Source organism: Poecile atricapillus, chromosome W (assembly GCF_030490865.1).
Source record: "Poecile atricapillus isolate bPoeAtr1 chromosome W, bPoeAtr1.hap1, whole genome shotgun sequence".
Taxonomy (NCBI): Eukaryota; Metazoa; Chordata; class Aves; order Passeriformes; family Paridae; genus Poecile; species Poecile atricapillus.
The window spans coordinates 39,534,183-39,561,067 of record NC_081288.1 but is presented as its reverse complement, the minus strand read 5'-3'; the positions used below and the strand labels follow the sequence as shown (position 1 = coordinate 39,561,067).

Genomic DNA, 26,885 nt, shown 5'->3' with positions numbered 1-26,885 from the left:
TTCTGAAAATACTAGGTTTTATTCACAACCCTTGTGGTAAACAATAACCTTAATATGATGACTAGGTTTCTTTTGTAGATCACTATGTCACATAAAATACAAAACCCATAGCATAAACAAGCTGACAGTTATGAATGTTTAATGTGGTCTTGTTGGGAAATTAAACAAGTTATACTAGTCTTCTCAAGTAGTCAAATTCAAAATGCATCATCTCCTAGTTAGTACAAGTCACTGCCATTTCTATAACAAAGTAATGAAGGCACAGCTAGTGCAAGCAGACTTAAACCCGTTCAGACTACTGGGCTGAAAAAATACTTTGGTTGGTTCTTCAGGAGAGAGTTTTCTCTAAACAAATATTGGTCTCAGTTAACAGTTCTGATCATCTTCACAGCTGCAGTCTAATAGCTACATGACAAAGACTTCACAAGAACCAAACTATGTAGCAATGAATTAACATTCATGCTTTAGGGCATTTACTGCATTCTACATATTGGCAGAAAATTATACTGTTAAAATGCTAGGTAGATTGAACCTACATTTTAAACTGGTTCTTAAGTGTTTGATTTCTTTTTTTAACAAATTGGTTACTTAATTCTACCAAGATACAAAACATAAGGCTGTAAGTAACTAATAGTTGTCTTTAGGCTATTACAGTGCAGGTAATCCTCAAGGCCACAGACACACTGCTTCACTGCTGCTTGCATTCTGCTGGGTTTTGATCCTTCTGTTGAGAAAAAAGGAAATACCGGTTTACAGAAATCAGTATTTTAGAAGAACTATCAATATTGCTAAGCATGCTTTCTCAAGCTGCAATATCAAAGTTCTTCTCCCTTGCAATAATTGTCTAGCATTAGTAACAATGGACGTAATATCCACACTACGTTTACTTTGGCTTTGTGAGCACATCAGGATACAATCCAAAACAAAAACCTGTTCAGAACTATATGTGGTGAAGCACTCTAAAAGACACTGTAACTGGAGAAAGGAGAATAGTGATGTGCAGTAACAAACAGCTCAGAAGAAGCATGCAGACCTTCACAGTTTGAGACAAAAGAAACTTGCTACGAACAGTTACAAGAGCATGGCCTTAGGCCAGAAGAGACTGCAGAGCAAAGCAATGAAATGCCAAATCACAGTTCCTAATGCTCTGGAAGCATATTTTGTAATAAATTCCAGTTGTTAAAACATTTTAACATGGGAATTTTCTTCTGTTCTTGAAACAGCCAGCCAGTAATATGTCACAGTAATATGGGAATTCAAGGAAGTTATTGAGGGGGCAGAGTTCAGTTGCAGGTTTTACTCCACTACCTTCCTTGGTCTGGACAGCTATTCTAGGACCACGGTGCTTTAATACACTCAGCTGACTTACAGCCTGAGATCAGCTTGCAACACTATAGCACCACTATTATCACTAGCTTTTGAGCAGCTCTCTGAAACTGAGCAGTCTTGCCCCTTTCGCAGTTCTGTTTCACTGAGAAAAGCTATCTGAAATGGTGGAAGTAAGTCCAGGTTGCAGCTGTTTCATCTGGATTCCAAAACTTTCTTGGCTAGGAAGCAATTTGAATAAAATATAGCAGATCAAACATCACCAAGACTGTACATTTTGACTACAAGAGTGTACCCAGCCTATGTACTATGCTAAGATTATGTAATTTTCTTAACAGTTATTTTGATAGTAGCTCAAACCATTCGTACTAAAAAACACTCATTTGAAATTACAAGCCCTTTTAACAGCAGGCATTTTGAAGCACTTCACAGACTTCATGACTGCAACTTTCACCTACCACATCAAATGCTTTCAGGTGGCCAGATGTACCTTTCCCTCAGCTATTAAAAAACTATTAATTGAGTGGCTCACAACTGTTTTTCCAGCCTGATTAGTGATTTTCACTTCCCACGGAATAAGAAAGCTCCCAGTTGCTCCTGGCTGTTCATATTTTAGGACTTGGCTGTAGATGCATTCCTGAACCTTGACTTCTGCTACCTCAAACAATGAAAGACTTGCCATTTACCTAGCATGAAAGAACCTGTTTTGTGTTCTGCTGTGCCAGAGCCAGCTTGTAGCAAGTTCCCAAAAACTGAAGCTGAATGACACAGTTCTCTCCATGTCCTTACAACCATTCTGCAATTTTCATCATTAGGCAGCAATTTGGTGCAAGACAAGTTTATAGAAAACCAAGCCTGACTAACCTCAGTGCTCAAAGCCAAAAGTTACTTTTACAAAATGACTCCTGGAGAAAGAATTTTGTTAAAGTTTCTCTACCAATTCTAGTCTGTCAGAATAAGGCCTGAAACAGCCTCAAAACAAAACATGCTCACCCATAGGAACTATTGGCTTAATATTTCAACTAAAATCAAGATTCAACATACATAAAACTTTAAATGTCTGTACACATACACAAACTTTAAACATTTATTTTAATTCCTTACTTTTGGGTCATAATCAGGATCATTTTCTTCATCTGCTTCTTCTTCTCCCTCCTGAAAGAAAACACTTAATATTTCTCTAGCTTATCCACATTCAGCTTCCTGAGCCATCTTCAGGAAAATTAAGATTAAATTGTACTCAGAAATACATTACCACCTTATGTTATACATATCGTAATAAGTTTATCCTCCATAAAGCATATCTTTTGACATCAATGGCAGCTTAATTTTTAAGATACCTTAAGGGTTGTCTTAGCTTGGTTTGGGTTTTTTGTTGTTGCTGTCTTGCTGGTTGTTTGTTTTGTTGTTTTGTTTATTATTCACCTGAGATCCACAAAACAATATTCTATCTTATTTCTGCAGTAATTCTTAAACTTAGTGTCCAGAGCACTCAAAAACTGAAAGAACTCTTATTCCAGATAAACTACAACAGGGAAACTATTTGAATCAAGGGCATCTGTCATCTTACCTCATCATCTGCCTCTTCACCTTCCTCATCATACTAGAAGAGGAAAATAAATAAATAAATAAATGTAGCCATTTATAGCTCAAATAGATATCAGAGACTACACCATATTGCCATCTTAAGAGAATCATAGTATGGTTTGGGCTGGAATGGCCCTTGAGGATCATCTAGCTCCAACCACTCTGCCATGGGCAGGGAAACCTTCCACTAGACCAGGTTGCTCAGACTCTTCAACCTGACCTTGAGTATCTTCAGGGATGGGACATCCACAACCTGTTCCAGTGTCTAACAACCCTCACATTAGGTAATTATTAGGAAATTCTTCCTAATACCTAATATTAACCTACTCTCGTTCAATTTGAACCCAGAAGCTCCTGTGTCTGTCAGATTTAAAAACAGTTTTTGCATCAGCAAAATGTTCAACTCCCCCTGGTGAGCTCTGGCAGAGCAGACGGTGCCTGTTCTACACAGCCCCTGCGGGACAAGCTGATTACACTGCGGTACCACTTGGGCACGGCAGGGGACAGTGGAGCCCAAGGCAACCCGTCCTGTCAGTACCTCCCTTCTCCACAGGCCCGGCCAAGCCTTTGCAACAAGAGCCAACAGTTTATACTCTAAAAATTCTTTTTAAGACAGGATGTATCTAAGCCATCTTAACAGTCAAACAGTCCTTGTTTGAGTGGAGGCAGCGAAAGAAAAATTTTTTACACTTGTATAAAGTTCTGAGGCTTCATGGTTTGTCAATTTCAAGCTTAGCTGTTTTAAAACACGTAAGCTCCTGCAGGACTTCCTTTGATTATTTTGGCATGCTTTGAATGTGCTTATCTAGCTTTTTTAGTAAGAGACTACTTTTGAAAGCATGCAGCTTGAATCGCCTGAAACTTCACAGCCTAATATCACTCTAAGCACAAAGAACAGGCTGAGCAGCTAGATAAACAGTCTTATTTGTTCTCTGGCAGCTCATTACAGTTCCACAAAGTATTGAGTACACTTCTCTAGGAATGCCTTATACACAAAATGCTACTATAATATTCTCTAGATGATCAGCTTCTACCACTGCTTTTGCCACTAAACTCTGAAGTCACCACTTCAAATATGATTTTTATGTTGCTCTTTCCTGAACAATCTAGAAAGCTCTGTTGCAACTAATGCTGGTACACCCCATTCTAAAGATAACAATTTAAGAAATTACCTAAGGTCTTTAAACAGCATTATTTCAAGGCTTTTAGTACTCTGAAAAAACATACTTACGTCATCATCATCATCTTCAATAGCTTCTCCAGTGAAGTACAATACTGACCGGGGGACTATACGTTCACGCAAGAAATGACCTATTTCAAAGTCTGCAGCAAGGATTGCCTCGGAATCATCATCCTGCATAAAACAATATTATTTCCTAAACTGTAAGGTGACTACTTTTGGCATATACACACAAGCTACATGGATTTTGATGTAGCCAGATTTACACGAATCCCATCATTGATTTTCTTTATTCCAGGAGCTGCTTTACAGAACTGAAACTGAGGGGCCAAGTTTGACAATTTCAACAGCCCACCTACATTATACAGTGAGGAGCTGCTGCTTCAGTAAACCTAATTATATACAATTCTGGAATTTCTTCTGTTCCAAGTATAAAGATTATTTAATATCTCCCATAGACTTTCAGTTCATATGCACAATACTCTTAAAGAACTGAACAATAGCCAGGTAAGCCTATCACATGAAAGATTTTACAACCTATTTCTGATTACAGCATGCTTCTGGAAGCTTTAATTTCATATTTCTCACTCAAACTGCATAATATATTCCCTACTGTAAAGTATTTTTGGTAGTTTTTCTCCTTAGAAAAACATGGCTTATTATCATAGTGACCACAAAGAAAAGCAGGCTCTTGCAGTTTTCTATTCTTGTTTCATTACTTTCTCTGAGAGTTAGCTTGAGAAATTTTTAAGAGAATAAACCACAAACTGGATATATTCAGCCAGTAGATAAAATAATTTCAAGAAAGATTCTCCTGAAGGGAGGGACGTAGACTAATAATGTAGATCACTACATTTCTACAACTGTTAAGAATTCACAAGGTAGCTTTCAGGAAGCATAAACTGTTAAAACTGACTATACTAAATGCTACCATCCAACTCAAACACTCCTGAAAAAGAAAACTAATACACACTAGTCTTCATAAGTATTCTCAGTTAATGACAGGAGCAGTCAAAGCTGAGGCTATTTAAAAAACTCTAAAATTTCATAAACACCTAATTTTTAAAATAAGCCAACTTACCAGGTCTCCACTTTCAGGAACTGTAGAAAAAAGAACAGAAGAAACAAGTGAGTGAGATATATTTTGCATTAAAACTTAATACAATTAAACTAGTGCTCAGCTTACCTTCAGGAGGACTAAAGAAGTTGAAGAATGAGTCATTTGAAACAGTTTTCGTCACAGTCCTGACTGTTCCACGGCCCTTATGTTTTTGTTTCTTCTTAATGGTTTTCAAAGTAACATTCTTTCCTTTTTTCCAGTCTATTTGGCAACTAAAGAGTCAACAATAAACAAATAACACTAAAAAAAACTACAACCACCTGCAGCTTAAAACCATTCCCCCTGTTTGCAAGTATCTACTGAGACTATCACAACTGCGAGAGACACAGGGAAGAAAGACAGTATTTATTCAGTGCTATCTTTTCATTAGTTTATAGGTTGAGAACAAGAATAACAGGTTCATTTTCAGGTTATTTCCATCCAGAAGTTTTTCCTTCTCAACTCAATCTCTAAAATGCTAATTTTCATTAGCTACCAAGTACTGCCTAGTTTTCTATCAACAACTAGTATTGCACCATTTTTTGAGCCACCCATCCACTATAAAGTAATGTCGTATTTGGGCATATTAATAATATGCCAAAGTTCACCACATCTATCATAACCAGTAAGTCCTTAAAACAATGCATCAAGCAAGGATATCGTTTTTGGCTGATTTTGAGTTTGGAGGGTTTTGTCTTCTTGTGTTACATTTGTTTTTTGGTTTTTTTTTAACTCTATCCTGCTTACAGAGCAGGATCATGCCTACAGCTTCTCTAACAGTCAAATCATTCTAGTGACACATAAATGAACAAGTCCCATCAGCAAAACTAACTGCATTTGCAGAAGTTACTGATTAGATTCTATTACAGACTCAAAGAAATGGAATGAGTTGCTTTGGGACAAGAGGGGGCTGTCTTAGCTAAAAGAGAAAATAAGGATTAGGAGTTAAATAATTTTTACAGAGGCAGTGGCATCTCACACCAAACTTTGCCAAGATTCATGATTTTCAAATCAGTCCAAACTGGGGAAGACAAAACAGTTTAATCAAAGGTACCCAAGCACTTAAAACTAAATGTTCCAGGACTTTGCAAAATATGTTAAGTGACTGGACAATAAGGAAAAAACTGTTATATCCCCTTAAAGCTATCTATTATCACTTACCCTGTACAACCCATGATTTCTGGTCCATCAAAGGAAAAGGGATCAGAATCATCTGGCTCTGACCTCATTCTATACGTCTTTGTCAACACTTCATTTGTGAAGTAGTCATTTGGTTCGAAATGAAATTCTAATGTGAAACTCTTAAAAAGAATTGCAGAACAGTAATTTTAGTTATTCACAAACACCTTTCACTTATTAACACCTAAATCCCAACAATACACATGCAACAGAATACATCTTTCTCCAATACATCCATAACTTACTCTAGAATTTGCTACCCAAGTTGTACAATAAATCTTCAAATCTTTTCATTTACCTGATCTTGCACTTTCTAGTTATTATACTGCTTGCAACAATGACATATCTCCCAGCACACAGCTTTCCGGGTACTAATGTATAGGGAGAATTTCTAAATTTAAAAATATGAGAACTTAGAAAACTGTCTGATTTCTGCCAGGGAAATGTCTGAAATTACAGCAGTTACACAAAGGGTACCCAAAGGTATCAAAATGCAATGGTGAGACTTAACTGATCAGATATTAAGGCAAATCTCATCAGAAACTGAAGGTTAAATTTAGTAAACATTCATTCACAGGGCGATGCAAGACTAGCACTAGGCCTTGTACTGCTTTTTCAGAAGCAGCAGCTGTGTATTTTCTCATGATTTCCACAAGAAAACTGGCTATCACAAACCACGTTGCTAAAACTCAAATAATTCTTAAGATAACACAACAGTAATCTTATTTATTAATAAGTCAAACTAACCATAGGCTGTCCAACTTCTGAAAATGTCACTTTTATATCTTTTAAGTATTTCAGGATAGGTTCATCATGTTCCTGTAGAGAAAACACAATGTATTTAATTTTCATAACATTCAATTATAAACAGATTTAAGGCCTCGCAGAGATAAAAAGTCATGTTTAGAACAAGTTTTCTGTAGAAAAAAGCCTTGTTACAACACTGAAATATTTCCATGAACATGACCAGCAGATGGCAACAATGGCTGTGTACAGAGCCCCCAATACAGTACACAACCAAAACCCACACGAACACCACATTCAGTTCTTAGCAATGTCTAATACACTTTTCACACACACTTCTATTAAGTGTGTCAAATTTACTAATATTGTAGAATAGGTTCAGAAAATACAACAGCCGGGAGGTATTTCAGTGCTCTCTACTCTCACTTGAGAAGTTACCAAACGACATCCAAGTAACAGTTCCATTATTGCTCCCCAACAGACATATCAAGCATTTCAGTGTTTCCACTGCTTTCTCAAAGACACTTGGATTAATTATCAATGCAACTTTAAACAAGGCTAGACCACCACCTACCTGAACCATATCACTGAGTAAGTCCACATTCTTGAATACTGTCAGCCAAAACTCAGGGATTCCTTTAGGGTCTTCTTTTTCTTCATCTTTTTTTTCTTCCTCGAGCTTAGCTTTCTCTTTCATCTCCTCCTTGAGAAAAATAAAAATATTTGGGTTCCTTAATTTTAAGAGTGCCCATAAGGTTCATCAATTCTTTGCTGATACCAGTATGATTAAGTGTCATGTGGATGCTTTAAGCAATCTTTAATAATTAGCACCATTATTAACAGTAATTATTACAAACCTTTTTTTTTTTTAAACTTCAGCTTATTGAATCTTGTTTCATGCTAAAGCTTGTGATACTGAAGAGAACCAATTAAGATACTCACTGAAATTTCTTCATCAGCATCTGCTTTCCATTCACATTCTTCCTCTGTGGGTTCATAAATGGCATTGATGATTTCACTTCGCTGGAAGATTAAACCAAAAATATTTTCAAATTTCCTAGTCATTGCAATCAGCAACGCCCTAAACAATAAATTCCTAACCCTAAATTACACAACTAGTAATACATTAACTACTTATCAAAACCTTTTCTTCTGGCTCTAGCGCATAGATTCAGCAGTTAGGAGGTTTTCAACACACTAAAATAAACGCCAAAGTCCCAAAAAAGTTACAGTATCACCTGACATCAATTAAAATGAGGTCTGATATACTGAAGGCATTTTGGTAACTACAGAACAGACTCAACTTTTCGCTCTCAATCTTAGTTGACATTCACTTGGGATGGCAAAATTGTATCAATCGATTTGAAGGGGCACATTTGAGACCAAAGAAATTCAGAGCATGAGTAAGTTTTCTGGTTTTTATATTCCCTTGTATTTTAGATGAAGCTTTAAGGTACAAATCAAAGTAGCATTACCTTGTCAAATAAGGGCTGATAGAGAGCAGCATACTTTCTTTCCAGCTCATGCACTTCCTCATAGAACTTTGCTTCTATCTGTGCACACTGAACTTGAAGGTTCTTGAGAGCATTCACACGTCTTTTAACAACTTTAGGCAAGCTGAAAAATTCAGTGACAGAACTGTTACTAACACTGCATTTTAAACACATATTGATCTCTCCTTAAACAGACCCTTTGCAAGTTAACCAACTTGTACTGCAACACATTTTACACTATTTTAAGCTTCAGAAAGTTTAAATAAAAGCTGCAACCAACTTCACCAACAAGATTGAAATCCTTAGCACAATCTCTTAAACTGAGGCTCAACCACAGTTAGAACTAGAGTATTCCAAACACCTGGGTAAATCATGAAAGAAACATGTGCAATAAATCTTCATCCTAAAAACAAGTTCTACATTATCAATAAGTAACAAAGTAAAATCATAGTACTGAATACAATTAAGAGCGATCTCACCATTAGTTTGCTTGGTTTTATGAAGAAGTTCAAGAAAATTGAGTTATTCTTTGTTAAGAAATTTAATCTTCAAAATTTGCTGCTTTGTTTCACTGAGCGCAGCAGCTGGTAGCGCTTTCAAACACACTGTCTGACCCAAGTGAGCCAGAACTGGTTTGCTAAATGAGCCACTGTACTACAAATGTGTAAAAGGAAAGCAATTACCACATGCCTCATAAATGAAGATCAACGAAGGAAAATTTTGGCAAGAATCTATAGCAAGTTTTGATACATGAAAAAACCACATGAAGTATTGCTACAAACAGAATAAAGAGACTGTATTAGAGGCATCAGGCCTTCAAGTAACTGGCTATAGTTTAAATAACTGATGTTTCATGACAAGGCAAAGCTACAAAAGAGATTCCAAGGAGCAGAAAAGTATCCTACAAAGTGTGCCATACTGTAACTGCAGAGGAAAACATCAACCACTGTAAATATCAGCATTCTTTTCTTCATGAAACCTAAATAACATCTCTTCCATTCTGAGATGCACTACAGACAGACTATATTAATTTTTCTGCTATCTGAGCAGCACAGTGGTTTATGACTACTAATACCATAGACAACACCATTCAGAAAGCAAAAGAACCATTTTAACACTGCTAAAGCTAAACAAATGCTGTACCTTTCTATATATCCTGCAGATGTTCCTACCAGACCATCAAGTCTTTCCTGAAGGGCTGCAAGGATCTGAGGATTCTGCATCATCTGCACAGTCAACTGCCGAGCTAAATTAATAAAGAAAGTTATGTAAGCACAAAGTGCATCTTTTGGACCAATCTTGTAAGAAAGAATTGTGCATTAAAAAATTAGATAAGCAAGAATGACAGATGCAGAAGAACTGTTTAAAACTGTGTCAAGTTTCCCTACTACCAAAATTTGTTTCCGATTTATAAAATCCAATTTCCCTCCAGGATTCCTACAGTATTCCCCTCTCATTCTCACCTATATTAGCTGGAAAATGACTGAAAATACAAATTATTCATCTCTACATTCCTGTGGGACACTTAAATACATACCATTTAGTTACTGTATGCCATTTAATTACTTCAGCTAATGAATGTGCTCCCCAAAACTCTGCAATCCAGTTTTGAAAATACTTCTTCCAACAGATTAGCAAAGCATAACATCTTGAGCAAAATGTTCTATTTTACTGTAATTCTTCTGTTCAAGAAAACATGTAATGTGGCACTATCAACAGTCCAAGTAATTTTATTGCAGAGATTATTAGTTATTTCTCTTTTTGCTAATTGCTCTTTGGATTCCATCTGTGCCCCACACTTGAAATAAAAAGCATGAGTAAGACCGTTCAGCACTGACAAAACAAGTATTTTGGTATGTGCTTGTGTTTTTTGTGGAGGGGGGAATAAAAAAGGATTTAGTAACTTCAACAGTGGCAAGACTAAGCAGGATTTGTTGTGTCAATTGATCAGCAAATTACTGAACAACTAATTAAGAAGTAAGAGATACACATGACATGTATATGCACAATAATTTTTATACCCAAAGCTTTACATTTGTGGAGTTTTTAACTGTTTCCAGTTTTGAAATAGTCCAGTCACATATCCGTCTTTTCCAATTATACATGTGGTCAGCACTGCCTGAACCTTGCATTAACCATGCCTAAAATGAGTAACTACAGACAACTAATAAAAATCACACAATTTGAAAAAAAGTCCTTGCTTCAGAACTTAAATACAATTGTACATCTTAAATTGTTTTATCATTTCCTATTATTTTTTGCATTAAATATTTTTAACACACTAACTAGAAAGTACATATGCTTAGAGGTTTAGAAATTCTTGGTTTCAACATTACCTTTGCTGTTGGCATCTTCACCAGTTTCTTCCTCTTCTACTTCTTCAACATCTTCCATATCCTGCTGATCAAGTTCAGACTGTTCTTTGCTATTAGAAATATTCAATAACAGCATCAAGAAGTTAATTTTATAAAATACGAGCTTAGCTCAAGCTAGAGATTATGTTGCATCTTTTGATCTATGACAAACAAGTCTTAAAAGCCAAACAAAGCCAAATTTGTCTTCACAGAAGTTTCACTTTTGACAATCCCAGAACAGTTTAAAGAATTAGCAAACTCACAGAATTACAAAGTTTCCTTTTGTAAAAATAATTCCTTCATTTCCTGTTCTTATCAACCAGTCAAAACCTCCTTCTGCTCCACATATCTTTCTTAAGATGTGCAGGCCTTGAGAACTGTGGGAAGGATCACCTAAACTATACTTCAAACACCACAAAATAAGAGCACTAAAAGTATAGAAAAAACCCTACAGGAAAAACCCTGTTTTTCCCCTCCAGAATTCCAACTAACATAGGAAGTTGACTTGTGCCTTCTTCCACTTTTATATTTACTTATAATTAAGATCACAAACCCATTTATCATTAGCAACATAAGTTTTTCTTCCACATGCTATAAACCTCAGGCCTTGCCACAGTGCTCAAGGTCAGTATCTAGACCTTGCCTATCCAGTAACTGAAGAGCCCAGCCACATCAAGTACAGCACAGGACACACTTAAGAGCCTCATTAAGGTACAAATGTTACTTACTTGTCTATGTCTGCCATTCTGCTAGATTTCAAACACTAGAGGGAAAGAAAAAAAAAAAAAACAAACAACACATAAGAAATGCAGTACTAGACTTCAGTTACAAACTCTGTGGTCACATGCCATAATACTAAAAGAAACACAAACCATGTCAACTTTATGAAACATGATAAATACATATTACAGTCTGAAGAGTGGCACATCTCCCTTGAACATTTTGAGCTCTCAGTCTAAAACATACAGAAATACTGAAAAACTTTGTTCTTGTTGAGAACCTCTAGATCTACTCACGTAAATTAAAAGTACCAAGTACCAGCAAAATGCCATGTTGAGTTTTGGATCTTAGGACTGTACCAATATCACTGACTGAAAATTAGTCCTAAATATAAAATTGGAATATAACCTGAGAAAAACTGAAGCAAAAAGGGTGCTGGTAACTGCTTACTCATTTCCAGCATATGATTGAAGACAGAGCATACTTACAACTAAATCAGTTTAAGAATGAAGAGGCCTTTTTGTGGCTTTACTTTCAGTCCCAACTTTGCAAAACCAATCCAAGTAGTTCCTCAGAATATCCACAATATTACAACATTTCACAAAATCATTGGTTCCAGGCCATTCAACATGAATAATTCTCATGTTCTGAATGGTCATAAATTTCTTAAATCTCTCAGTAAAATAATAAACATATTCCATATACAGTAACTAGGAACATTTAATATTGGGACTATGCAAATCTTGCATACCATGGAGAACCTATGTTCTCAAACGTATTATAAAATGAGTTACATTTTCTACCAGCAAAACAGTACTTGGGAGTCTAGTCTCAAAAAAGATGTTTTAGATAACTTGGAGTCTAAGACAATACCATGCACAAGAAAACACTGTCCCGTTACTACCATCTGCCAGTAATTCAGCAAGCTCCAACTACCAGGAATAATCTGTTGGCCAAGAAAGCAAGGAAACCAATGCTTTAGAGTCTCCATTTTACCTGCTGTCCTGTAAGCTAAACAAATTCAAGTTTCCTTCAGGAATTTCAACTCCTTACAATGCCTTCAATAGTAATTTTAGCAAATTGTTGGATGAATGTTTTCCAGAAAAAGTGAAAACTGCATTTGATCTGTCCAAAGTGTAGCACAAAAACACAATCCCAGTAAGATCAGGATATTAACAGTCAATATGAAGAAACATGTTAGAATCTAAACTTCAAAACTAAACACCGACATTTTATGTTAATATAATCTAAATATATTTTTTCTGGTACCATAACTACTTCCCAACAATTACATGGAAAGGAAGTATCTGATGTCCTCACTTAGGACCACAATTTTATGGTGCTAAATAAAGATCTAGAACATAATCAAAAAGATTCAATTCCCTAATATGTAGAAACACCTGAGAACCAAGTACTTGTCCATCTATTTCAGAAAAATTATACAGTATTTGCTAATAAATAGAAGACAGCAGTGCTATAAACCAAAGAACATCTAACAATTCAGTAAGAAGAATTGCAGCAATATCCTTAACTCATTCAGATTGTATTTGCTTGTCTCGTCATTTCAGTTTTACAAGTGTAACAATTCCCTATAACAATTCCAAAGACTCTCCTTTGAATACCATTCTCAAAGATAGCATGGACTGAAGACCTACAGAAACTGAAAGCATGCTACAATTACAACTCTCAGAGGTCCCTGTTTTACTTGAGCAATGTAACAGCATTATTTTTGATGTACACAACACTGTATCCATGAAAAATAGGTAACTTTTTCCTCACACACTTCCTCTTAACTTTTTTTTTTAATGCAGGACCATTTCAAGGAGACTGACAGCATTGCTGTGCAAAAGAACACAAGATGCACAGCTCACCCGCTTTTCATAATTTTTCTGCATATGCAACACAGTGATGCTTCTTGTAGAGACCAGCATTTCCTTTCTCTGTTCTCCCTATCAAAAAAAGCTTCAATTTCCATTAAATAAAAGGTAGTTCTTTCAACAGTGTGACCACACTGTGTGACAGCACAAACCCTGTGGTCTCTCCAAGTCAGTGGGCTAGATGAAACAGCAGCTGAAACACCTTAGAGGTTTTCTGAAAGAGACCAACCTCCACAGCTCATTTAAACACTTTTTTCCTAAATGAAGATAAGATTGGCTATAAACAAACTATGCCTAAAAACTTTTAAGAAGCATCCAGCCCATCTCCAACATTTCCAATGCCTTGGAAAAAAAGCAATGATACAGTAAGAATTCCCCCAGAAACAATTCTGGCTTTCTATTACATTCAGAAAAAAACACTGGCTCAGAAGTGCAGGTATTTGACAATGTCATAACAGTTTTTTTATTTCAGAAGCTAGTCCTCATTTTCCTCAAAACCATGCAGGCAAGCTGACGATATCACTCAAGCTTCTGAGTTGCAATATTCAGCTCAGAGATCAGATCTAAGATTTTTCTATACAATGCAACTGTGTAGCAGAAGTTTCACCAGCAGTCTTGCATTACTGAATTCCTCACTGGGCCCTTGTTTTCACCTCTGAATTTCCTTGTTTTCACCTACTTGTCATCTCGAACTTTCATCCATTCTTTCACTGTTCATCCTCTTTCCGAGATCACTTCTGACCATGCTAAAGGCATTCATCTCACTGCACCACCCCGTGGGACTCCAGGGTCTGCCTCTCTCTCCTTACTGCAACGGGCAGTTATCTCCCTCTGTTTTTTGGCTCTTAAACAATCCATGCAAGCACTGTATGTTTTCAAATTATGGCCCAGTTTACTCAATGACTTTGAATAACATTCTTCAAAGATTTTTTTTTTTTAATTAAAATAGACTGTATAAAGCAGCTGTCAAGTTCAGAGCATCCCTCTAGTGTATTTCTCTCCCTCATCCAATTTTTCCTGTTCTCCTTGCCGCAGCCTTTTTCATGTCCCATCCTTTAATCTTCCCTCCACCTTTTTACACAGCTCAGTATCAGAATATACACAGTTGGAAGAGTTCTTCTGCAAACTGAGAAGATACTAGTGTCTGTCATGACAATTATCTGCCAGCTCTAGACAACTGTTCTTGAGTAAGGAGACTACAAAGGCACTGCCAAGAAAACTATGCTGGCAGACATTTAAGCTAATCTGTGCAACCCACTAGCATGAAAAAGATGTAGTTGCATCACATTTTGTTTACTGTCATTTACTTAAATAACCATAAGCTTCTCTGCAAACACAGCTCTACTGGTGAAAAAAAAAACCAAACCAAAAAAACCAACCCAAACAGAAACAAAAACACTGCAGAAAAGCACTGAGAAAATGCATTCCTTAAGGGCAAACAACCTCCACTATCTCTGCTCAATACCCAGCTCAAGGTCCTGGTCTAGTCTTCAGAGTTTCAAATACACTGTATACTACAATCAACAAATACCATTAGAATACATCACTGCAGTATCTCCCCAACACTAAATATTCAAATATAGAACTCATATCACTCCGCCTTCCATAAGACACAGCTGTTCTTCCCAGTTCTCACTCATAGGTGCATTTAGGTTCATCAACAGCAGCTGCATCTTGGCATGTGAGCAACAAAATCACTAGTGTCACTCCCTGAAGTAATGCCAGGGAGATACCAGTTCACCAGTTATCAATGCAGGATTATAACAAACATGGATACATCTGGTGTATTACTTCAGGCCTCACTGTCTAGGTGATTGTTTTGGACTAACATACTGCTTGGAATCTGGGCCTCCTGACTGCATGAAGACACTTATGAGCACAAATAAAGGGTAGTCGACATCCCTGTATAAAGCCAGCATGCAGAAAACCTTACTAGTAAAATATTTTATTTCCCTATTACTTGAACTGCTACAGCCACTGACGGTTTGAATGCAACAGACTGCATTATGGTCAAATACAGGTGACTATAGCTGTAGCTGCCCACAGGCTTCACTTAAAATGTTTTGCTGCTCATTGTAAAAATATGCAGAAGAAAAGCAACAGTTATCTTTTCAAGGCTTGAAAGAGAATGTGTAGGAAGTTTGTGCTACAAAAAAAAAAAAAAAAGGAAAAATACAGAAAAGCAAGCTATACTGCAAGTTTCCTAAAGGTTCAAATTTAAAACCTCTTTCATACAGGTACCTTAAGCCTGCCTGCCATCACAAGAAAACATGTTCTCTATCAAAATGGAAATGTTAGAAGACTTAATCCAGCACCAGCTTACCCTCAGTTTTGAATCCTACAGAATTACTAAAAATTAGCAAAAATCAACTAAAATTTGAAACTTATCAAAGCTGTGACATTTTGCTATTTTAATTAGGCTTAAAGGACACTTGGTCTTGTTAAACTGTCATGTTTCCCAAGAAATGGAGTTTGATACATGCAGAACATTCATGTGTTCATCCTCAAGTTAGTCATTAGTGAGCTTTCAGTTTTCAAGGGTTATCATTTCCTCACTAAGTGATTTTGCATAAGTGAAGATAGAAATACACTCTTAAATGTTCAGCACTTCCTGATCTTTCCTTTATCCACCCAGAAACTAATCTGAATTTGCACAGAGGCACCAGCCATGTTACAGCTAGGATGCAGGCTTTGTTGAGAAGCCTTTTCTTTTTCAGATCAGCTTTACGTCCCAAGTAAGCACACCGCTATTAGATTACCCGGACATCCGCTCACCCTCAGGAAGATGGGTCCCAGCGAGGTGAACTACAAGACAGCTGAGGCAGCGAAACATTCCTGAGACACAGTTCCTCCAGCAAAACAACTGCATTTTTGCACAAGCCTCAAGGCTGGCAAGCTGACAGTACATCTCAGATGTTCAGCATCTCTGAGCACACCATGCCACAAAGAGTACCCATACCCTCCCCCTCAGGAAACACCTCTTCTCCTTCTCTAGACAAATTGCTCACACAATTACCTTTACAAATTAAAAGAAATTTTTCAAGTTGTTTAGGAGTCACAAATGGTTTATTTAAGTCTATCAGACCCAAACTACAGCCAAGCCTTATTATGTCACATTTTTAAAAGAAACTATTCTTTTGTCCAAACTGATTTCCTCAGAAGTCAGTGAGAGCACTACAAATACAAGTCAGCTTGTCCACAGAATAGCATATCATCCTCTTCCTATCCCTGACAAGCCTTGAGCAACTGAAAGCAATACTTTAACAGAAAATACTTCCAAAAAATGAGCCCTATGTGGGACTCAGAAGCTACAACATAAGGTAACAAACTAAGTGGTGGACTAAGTCAGATGTCAGTGAAGGAAAGAGAGGTCTGCCTGGCAGACAGCTAGTTGTATTTAAAAAATCATCAGGATTAAGTCTGGTAAACTATTTGCAATGTGTGCAGAAACCAAAGGTGTCAGACAAATGACATCACACAAGTTCAACTCCCACCAAAGACTGGGAAACTCAAGAGCGATACATTCAGTGCAATGTTCTTGCCTAGAACAACTTGTAAGATTTCTCTTTACATATTCATCATTAAATACAGAAAACAAAAATTAAAATAGTGTAGAGATCCATTAGAAAACACTCTGACTGCAGACGTTCCAAGTAATTGTCTGAGGTAGTTTGCTCAAAACCTCTAACAGAAGTTGGTAACTTTAAAGAGCTCAGATGCTCTGCATAGTGATCTTAAAGGTCTTTTCCAACCTAAACAATTCTGTGAGAACTGAGTGAACTGCTTAAAAAGTGCATGGTACATGGTATATAGTTTCACACTTCAAATGTCTTGGTACTACAACCCAAAAAACGCATCACTCATTCCAAATGTGTTAGCAGAAGCTATGGTAGCAATCGCTGGGTAGGAAAATTGTTATGAGAGAAAAGATCATACAGTTCTGTAGGAATTAGGAGAACATTTAGCTCTTCTTCAAAAAGAAGCAATTGAATAACGTATTGGTTAAAATACCATTTTAAAGGGGGGAAAAAAGCAGAAGACAGAGTGTTTCCTTTTTACTTGTGAGACCAAATTCATGCATCTATTACCACTAGCATCAAACAAGGGGATATTGTATCTGTTTTCATCCTGAGGGGAGCCCTCATCATTCCCTACTACAACCCAAAAGGAGACTTTAGCTGGGTGGGGAGTGGTCTCTTCTCCCAGGTTAACAAGCGACAGGGACAGGATGAGAAGAATCGGCCTCAAGTTACGCCAGGGCATGTTCAGATTGGGTATTAGGAAAACTTTCTTCATTGAAAATGTTGCCAAGCATTGAAACAAGTAGCCTAGGGAAGTGTTGCAATCATCACCCCTGGAAGAACTCAAAAGATGTGTTGATGTGGCACTTGGGGACCCGGTTAAGCAGAGAACACAGCAGTGAACACAGCAGTGCTGAATTAACAGCTGGACCCAATCTTAGAGGAGGCCTTTTCAACCTAAACAATTCTATGTTTCCATGATTAACACAACAGATAAACATGTTAAACAGATTATATCATTCATCTTAGGGAAAAAAAAAATGCCTTCTTAGCAAAGCTGAAGGTCCAAAAAACAAAACCTCAATCTCAATCAAATGAGCAGAGTAGTGCAGTGCTAGAACATCAAGATACCACATCTATGTGATGAAAGACATTATCACCACTGAACTCTCTAGAGAAAATTCCTTTATTAGTGCCTCAAAGCAATTCTGTTAACAAAATATTTCTAACTGTTAAAGTAGGAACAAAAATTGACAACATTTATTTAAATTTTCAAATCTATAATCGATAATTAAAACTGTCTGCCCAAATACAAGCACAGAAAACAGGAGTATGATATAATAAAGAACACAATACTAATATAAAAGCTATTAAGTTCTGCATAAAGGGATTAAGGAGCTAGTGGTCAGTGGAAGCAAGGAATCCGGGTGTCTCAATACAGTAACAGAAAAGTGACACTGGACCCTTGCAGTAACTCAAATCCCTTCATTTTGACACAACTTACTTTGCTAGCACAAACTCATCCACCATGGGAAAAGACATGCACAGTTAACAGCAGAAATGCTAACTGGCATGGCAATATATGGGAATCCTTAGCAGAAGCTGAAGTAAGGTGAACTGACAAAGCAGAAAAGGACAAGAAATTCAGACAAAAAGCAGTGTTCCACGAAACACACTCAGAACTTCTAGCTACATACATGAGCTTATATATCCAAGATGGGAAGCAGTCATATCACCACGTGAGATACATTCCTTTCATAAAGGGGACACCCAGTTTCTCTTCTGAGTGATCTTCAAATCAGAAAAAGTAAACCCTGCTGGAAAAGTTTATTGTAGTTCTTCCTTAGCTATGCATAACCCCATACCGCCTTCGTTTCATCAACGTCTAAATGACAGCAAAGTTAAAAAATGTTCAAAGCATTTCTTTGTACAGTGTAAAATCTTCAGTTACAATAGTAACAGCAGGGTCAAGAGACAGCCTGTCACAGGCTAGTACCTTTCAGAACAACTCAGGAAAAGGGTAAAGCAAGTTTGAAGTTACTGTGAAACTGTACTGCTACATCTTGCTTACAGTAATACAGCAGAATACAGAATCTGGCTGTAGAGAACAAAAGAACACTAAAACATGATAATGCTGAACACCAAGTAACACAATACAATTGAAACTGCTCTCTCCCCTTCAAGTGGTATTTTTTGCACTCCCTAATAACTCCTGAGGTAAAAGCATCAACTTCAGCCATTTGCCAATGCAACTATTTCATGAGTGCTTGCAGACCTCTGAACAATACAAGTATACATGTTACAGCATGAAAACACATTTTCCACATTTCAACCTAAAAGTGTTCTACACTTGTATGAGAATGCCAGTTGATGGGGAAAAGTCTAATTCTGCAAAACAAATCAGAGAGATAATATATATAAGTAATATTATTACTCAGCTATTAGTAACTGCAGTATTTGTTTTCGTTCATGTGGAAACCCATTCTAAGCTTTCCCCTGAACTGATTTTTCAATCAGGAAATGAGTATTCAATCAACAAATATTGAACTCTTCTCTTCGTAGTATTTTTACTCCATTTTGTATAGTCTCTGTTTACTCTTTCAGCAGAAAAGAGCCTCCATACCAAGGAGATCAACTACAAAATCACAAATTAAAATCACGACAAAATTATATCTGCATGCTTGTCTATGCTACTGACCTGAGCTCCGTGATCATGTTCTAAAAATAGAGTAATTAGCACGCAATGTTGCCTTTGTTCTGAATGCCAAGATTCTGTATCAGAAAACTTAACAATTTCTACATAGAACAATCTTTCATTATTAGAAAAGTAACAAGTTTAAATCCAAGCCTGGAAAAAATTAACAAGGGTTTTTTTTGTTTTGTTTTGTTTTTTAAACAAGCTAATCAGTATAGGTTTTTATGCTTTTACTTTCCATCATGGATAATGGGAAGAACAGCAGCCATCCTAGAGGGTTGAAATCAAAGTCTTTATGTATAAAGAAATTTTTGAAATTTCCCAAGACAGTCTTTCTCAATACAGTTCATGTCAGTACAAGTACTGAGTTTGTTAAAAAGTGGCAAAGTAATAAAAAAATAATTGTGTTTTAACAAAGTTCTTCAGGTAGCAGGGTACACTCATAACAGCTTAAAAAAAACTAAAAAACAACTTGTGAATGCCACAACATCAAACAATGGGAAAGAGCATTAATTGGCTGCCAAGATCACCACAATCAAACACAACCGTATTGGCAATTATGTTGCTATCTGCAAAACCTCACAGGCTGAAGCATTCAAGTTTTTATCCAATTTGACTTCAAAAACTTCTAAGCATCCTTACGTGAAAAGAAAGTTAAAAAACACTGAAAAATATGTACAGGTTTCAGAAGTGCACTTTTTGGTAGAACATCTGGAATGCAATTTTAAATTCATTTACTAACCAAGAAGCTACTGAAATTCCTAAAATGTATTTAGCAACTTCTTTGTTAGCTTCTGATCAGTATTTTTTCCATGGAAACCAGGCCACTACTAAACTACCAACTTTAAAACACCCAGTTTTCAACTAAAAAGTTAGTGTGCACTACAAAAACAGAATACAACCACAACTTTAACACATTTTGGAGGCTGTTGAGATGAGATGTTACAACTGCCACTAAAGACCCAACAGAAAAATGCCATGGTTATGGTTTCAGCCAGTCACCTTCAAATGAACACAGGTGCTGTTTAAAAAGCAATTGCAGACATGTAGTAGGGCTATAGAAAACTTGAACCATCGAACTTGAGCACTGTTTACAAAGTTGTCTTCAGAAATAGTCTCGTGTAAATTTCACTCAGTCTTGCCTTTGGCACCAGTAGTGATACCTCCAAAACACTGAAGATGGTGGTAAAAGAATTAAGAGGCTGTGTCATGAAGATCTCACCAGTTACAACATAGCAAGCATGTTTCGAAAAAGCCACCTTGCACACACAATAAACAGCACAAAGCACCATACCAGCTTACACCTAAACATTCAAAGATGAGTAATTTCCAAAACGGCAGTATCACGAATTAACAACTGCATAAAAGGCTGACCCAAGTGAGGAAAAATAAATAGTATTGAATTCTAAAGTAACAAATAAAAAGATGCAATTCCAACTACTTTAGAATTCAAAAGGTCAAAAACCTGCTATGTAAAGACATATATAATGGCATGCAGCCCACTGAAGACTTCTACTCAACATGCAGAAGTGGCAAGATCTGAAATGAATGGTGACTAAAACACACAATACAAAATATGATCATGTGCACTTCAGCAATGTATCCTTAATGAAAATACTATATTCACTGCTCAACACTGAAGAGAGGAACTAGCTCAGCTAAGGACTCAGCAACATGAATACCTGAACAGAAGCAGTTCACATTTTATATTAATAATATTTGAGAGGAGAGCAACAAGAAATGACAAAAAATTACATACATTAAAAGAACTGATTGAAACTTGGTTTCAATAGGAGCTATTTTTTTTTCATGTACCCTCCCTGTGTTCCTCAACTCGACTTTTCAAAATGTCAGGTTTTTAACTAGGGCCTGAACTAAACCAAAACTTTCCCTCATGGGTAAGTCATCCCACAAGAAATCTGAAAGAACTGCTTCTGCTTACTTTGAAACACTGCATAATAAACAATACCTAAATAAAGTAGTGGATTGAATCAGCCACAGTGCAGATGGTCAGAAAAGATAACAAGCACTTATGTTTCAAACCTGGGTCTTAGAAGTCTAGGGGTTTGTTCATTCCAGATTTCAGGCACCTTCTTAGTTAAGTATCTTAAAAAGAATCTCCAATACTTGGCTCATTCTAGTATCTCTCGTGTTTTGGGTGAAGGTTTCTTCATTGTTTGATATTTGGGTGGTGGTAGTGATAGTTTTTTAAAGAATAAATGTACAATTGTCATTACATTCAAAGCTACAGGTATATCCAAACCACACAATTTTTGTATCTAAAATTTGCTTTCACCTTTTGAACACAAAAACCTACCAAGAAACTGGTAGTACTTTGTTCTGTAGTCCTCAAAGACCAGGTGAAACAGTTGATGAGGAAACTGTCTATACATTATAGCAAGCTAAGATTTAAACTGAGATATCACCATTGCAAATCACATCTGTGCAGATGTACATTTAAGCACACAGCCCTCAAATGCATCTCTATATTCCTGTACTAAAATCTAAACAGCTTTCCATCTAGGAAAGATGTGCAGCTTAACCTTTGACAAGTAGTTCATTTAAAAGATTAATCTTTTGGGAAAATACAAGTTCCTTCATATCTTACATTATTTATATCTTTAAGCAATTCTAGAGTATCAAAGGTAAATTAGCAAATTTTTTTTTTCTTTGTAATGCAACTTTAGTTTTAATCTGCAATATATGGTCCTGGTAAACTTAAGGTCAAAAGTTATGACTAAATACACAAGCCCACATCACTAATTAGGATTTTTCCTTCTGCATTTACTTTGCTGATTCAGAAAATAACAGAATCATTTAGTGTAGGAAGCCCTCAAAGCCCTCACACGTTGCTTCTGAATAGCTTAATTTTTCAGAAGGTCATCAAATGAATCCCCAAGCAACTTCTGTGATGCCTTCCGGGCATGTCTGGTTTTCTAGACAAATACATTATGACACCAGACCTGCTCTCCAGATTAACAACATTGGGTGATGAGAAAATGCACTAACCTCTGAGCTGAGTGAGAAACAGATAGATTGAATTAGCTTTAATTATAATCACTTTTGAACACTATGTTATTTACAAATGAAAGCTGACCTATAAGCATTAAACCCATCATCACAACCCTTCCTTGGATTAAACACATACTATGAAGTTCCACTCCATCATTTAGTACCCACTTCTCTAAGGAGAAGCTCAATGGAATGCAGTTTCCCAGACCAGTGGAGAAGACCCTTCAGCTGTACTAAAATAAAACCAGCATTAAAAGTCTTGTTTCTGTCTGCAAAGTTCTGTCTTCTGTGTAAATGGCTATTAGTACCCCACAAATACCAAAGCACTCCAGCACATGGAAAATCACAGAGCTGAAGTTCCACTGAATGTATATACAGATGCAGAAAAATAAACAGGCATTGAAAGAACACCTGCATCTCCATCCTCTGTAACCTATCCAATTCCTACAGTTTCCTTTAGAGTCAGACCCTTAGTTAGAGATATGCCATGTTTGCAGGTGTTGCACAACAACCTGAAGATGAACTGCATTACAACTACATTAGCAAAAAGGTGAAGATACCAGAGACATGTTCATTATACCTGTTGTTCTACTGGAATAAACTGGCTTTCACCAAAGGATTGAACCAAAATTCAAAACAGAATATTCTTGACTTATTCCCCCCTAAGATTTTTTCACTATTGAAATTAATATCTTCAAGCTATTTTACTCCCTGAAGAAATACAATTTCTGCCATGATGAGTCAAGCTCTTTGTGTTACAAGAGCTTTAACTTTTAGAAGTCTAGTGAATAAACAGGTTTTTATCAAATGTAGAGAGTAAGCCAAAGTTTCCACATAGATGTAGAGTTCTGTATTAGAGGTCATGGCCTCAGCCTGGAAGATCCAGGTCTCACTCAGGGTTGTGAAAACTCTGTTAACAAAGGTTCGTAACACCATACCCACAGCGCCTTGGTTTCAGTTTCGCTTGTGCACACATGCTCAAAGCTAAGAAAAAAACCACAACACCCCTTTCCAGAGTGTTCAGTAAGCATGTCACCATAACAAGTCCCCCACCTGCTTCCAGGACTGGTTTCTGAGCAAGGCAGGGGCTAGATGATGCACAATGATGGTGGGAGCATTACTGTGTATATGTAAACAGACAGCGCTGCAGCAGATCTGGCACTTTCGGCGCTTCTTGCAACACCAGGCTGGCAGCACAGATGCAGCACGGTACTTCTGCATGCTTCCAACACTCACCTCCTAGTCTTGTCAAAGTCAGAGAAAGACCAGGAGTTTGAAAAACACCAATCTACCATCTGTGCACAGGACCAACATTTTACAATACTCTGTCCTCAGAAACCAAGAGTTCATTATATCCAAGATTTGTCACAAAGCACAGAAAAAGTGGAGGGCAGTAAGACTGCTAATATGTATCACTCTCACAGGACTAAGTGGGACACACACACACAAGCTCAGGTGTCAGTGGTCTGTTCTAAGCACTTAATCAGTGTGTCAGGTACCCAAAGCCTGAGAGGCCTCAACTTTTGTCTGATACAGAAGCATGCAAGTCACTTAAATTTACATGTATGTATATTTTAAATGCTATCGTCCCACTAGAGATTAATATAATTTCTGGAAACCTCTCAGCCTGCTTCAAAGTACAGTGCCTCTCTCATTCTTTAAAGAGTACCATTTTAAAATGGGCACAGCAGGAAGGTTGCTAAAAAGCTACTAACGTTTTCGTCAAAAACCACCTTCAGCAGTTCACAGCCTTAGGCCTTAAGTATTCTCTCAAGTTTCATGTTATGACTGTAATTAAAATTATCAGGCACTATCTCCTGCCTGATTAATGTAGCATCTACCAGCAGATGTTAAAATCCCAAGAGGGGCTGAGCACAGAAGAGTATTTGTCATATCTTGCAGACACCGTGCCCACTTCTCTTACCCTCCACAAATGAGTTACAACATGAAATGTTAAGTGTATCTTAACAGAGCATCAAACATATACCTAACTGCACCGAGCTTGGAGATAAACTGTGGAAGGTGCTGCTGTAGCATTACTACACCAGTTGCTTGAAAAAAGGTTTGTGTTTTTTTTCTGCAAGCAAATGAGGTAGGTTTTTTATTCAATATTGAAAGCCTCATAAGTATTGGCAGTATAAGACCCCTAAACATTCAATACGGAACAGAGTATGCTTTACACGTAATATAGATCTAGATAAACGCTGAACACAAGGTAGTACTTCCACTTGTAGTTACAAAATCTTCCAGGTAGTTTCTCAGTCTTCCTTGGGGCCACTAATTTGGGTGATACCAGCTAAGAGGCACCCGGAGAAGCGACATGTTGAACCCCCGGACACCACTTTACCCTAAGGCAGGGCGCGGGAGCTGCCCGTCTCCTGCCCGAATCTCTGGGTCCCCCTGCCAGCAGCACAGCACAACACACCCGCGCCGCGGCTCCGCACGGGAGCGGGAAGAAGGCGCGGGAGGCGGCACAAGGCCACGGCGCGCTGCCATCCGCCGCTCCCCATGTGTGCACACACCGCGCGGGCCCCCGCACCGGACCGGCTCCGAGCCCCTCCCGCGCCCTCCCCGCGCCCGGCCGGACACTCACCCGCTCCTCCCCGCGCCGCTTTCCGGCCCCGCCACCCTCCCGCTCCCCGGCCGCGCCGGGCGCGGCCCCGCTCGGGCGCCCACGTGTTGCGGGGCCCACCCGCCTCCCCCCAGCGCCGGCCACGCCACGGGCCCCGGCCTAGCGCGGCCCGGGCGCTCCGCGGGGCGCGGCGGAGGGACGCTCGGGAGGCGGCGAGCAGCGCTGCCCGCTGCGGGCCCGGGGGCGAGCAGCGGCGCCGCCGCCCCACGGGCCGCGCGGGGGTGGGGGTACTCGGTGTGGCACGAGCACCGCCGGCCCCCCGCGTCCCGCCAGCCGCGGGGCCCCGCTAGGCCGGGCCGGCATCCACGGCCTCCCCGCGAAGGAGCGGGGGCCCGGCGCCCCCCGCCCGCCCCCCGTGCCCCCCACACCCCCGGCCCGGGGCGGCGGCGGCGGCGGCCGCGCTCCGGCAGTACCTGCGCGGCCCGCGGGCGGCGGTGACTCAGGAGCAGCGAGGCGGAGGCGCCGCGCGGCCGGCGGTGAAAGGACCCGCGCTCCCGCCGCTCGCGCTCATATAGAATTAACGTCACCACGTAACCCCCCTCCCCCGCCGCCCGCGTCTCTTGGCAACGCGTGCGCGCGCCCTCGCGCCGCCCGCCCGCCCCGGGAGCGCGCGCCGGCCGTTGGCCGAGGGCGGTTGGGCCCGAGCGGCGGCGCGCGCGGGGCCGCCCCCGGTGCCACCCCCGATTCCACCCCCGGACGCGAGCCCGTGTCACCGCCCCGGGACTCGAGCCCGTGTCACCGCCCCGGGACTCGAGCCCGTGTCACCCCCCCGGGACGCGAGCCCTTGTCACCCCCTCGGGACGCCTGCCCGCTCCCGTACCGCCCGCCCGCGCGCCCAGGGGAGCGTACCCCTCGCCCCCTCAGCCCCAAGCCGCCGGGCGCTGCCCCGGCAGGAGGGCGCGAGGGCGGACCCGGCCGCCAGCCCCGGTGTGATGCTACCCCGACTGCTTCGGTGCTGCCTCAAGCCCGAACTCGGGGGTTTCTGAAGGCACCTGAGCGTAAACAGAAGTTACTCGGGCAGGTAAACTCTATTCACACGGGCCACAGGTACCACAAAACCACAGTCAGTACTAGCTTACCTTGAAAGACGAAGCTGAACATCGTGGTGGTTCATCGGAGTTTCGACAATTTCTGCTTTGGCTGGGGTGAACAGCCAGAGGCAGCAACAGCTTCAACCCTCCTATTTTGGCTTGTCGTATTTGCCTGCCAGAGACTTGGTTTCCTGCAAATGCCTGTCATGCCTGACTTTAAGCTTCAAACAAAGTCGTTCCTAAAACGGATTTCTTTCTAGGGTTTCTCTCCCATGCTCATGGTCTTGAGCAATAGCATGGAGCACACTTGGAGAAGACACCTGTGATCTACACTAAACTTAAGGAAATTTAAATGTCTTCGAGACTTCTAGCTCCCCTTGGCTGGAATGAGCTAATGATCCCAAATATAATTAGGTGGGATGGTCAGACGCATGG

General features: G+C 39.2%; 1 protein-coding gene across 3 annotated transcripts; it reads right to left on the bottom strand.

The window, feature by feature from the left end:
* Positions 1-26,059, bottom strand: LOC131591894 (nucleosome assembly protein 1-like 1). 3 transcript variants are annotated; one of them, XM_058863003.1, is made up of 15 exons: positions 25,833-26,058; positions 11,691-11,725; positions 10,945-11,033; positions 9,752-9,854; positions 8,591-8,732; positions 8,058-8,138; positions 7,690-7,815; positions 7,119-7,190; positions 6,354-6,493; positions 5,280-5,425; positions 5,175-5,194; positions 4,145-4,267; positions 2,897-2,929; positions 2,431-2,481; positions 1-724 (listed from the first exon to the last, which is right to left on the bottom strand). In XM_058863003.1, exons 2-15 carry the CDS (start codon positions 11,705-11,707, stop codon positions 689-691), a joined length of 1,179 nt encoding a protein of 392 aa, XP_058718986.1. In that variant the 5' UTR covers positions 11,708-11,725; positions 25,833-26,058; the 3' UTR covers positions 1-688. The 3 variants fall into 3 exon arrangements, with proteins under 3 accessions (XP_058718986.1, XP_058718985.1, XP_058718987.1); XM_058863002.1 differs by having other exon boundaries at positions 7,690-7,818; positions 25,833-26,057; XM_058863004.1 differs by lacking the exon at positions 2,431-2,481 and having other exon boundaries at positions 7,690-7,818; positions 25,833-26,059.
* Between the last annotated feature and the right edge of the window lie 826 nt (positions 26,060-26,885).

Coding starts and splice junctions, on each gene's coding strand:
- LOC131591894 (XM_058863002.1), bottom strand. Junction 8,733..9,751: donor TCTGCAGGATATATAGAAAG/GTACAGCATTTG, acceptor TGAATTTTTCAG/CTTGCCTAAAGTTGTTAAAA. Junction 2,930..4,144: donor TTGAAGATGATGATGATGAC/GTAAGTATGTTT, acceptor TTCCTCTTCTAG/TATGATGAGGAAGGTGAAGA.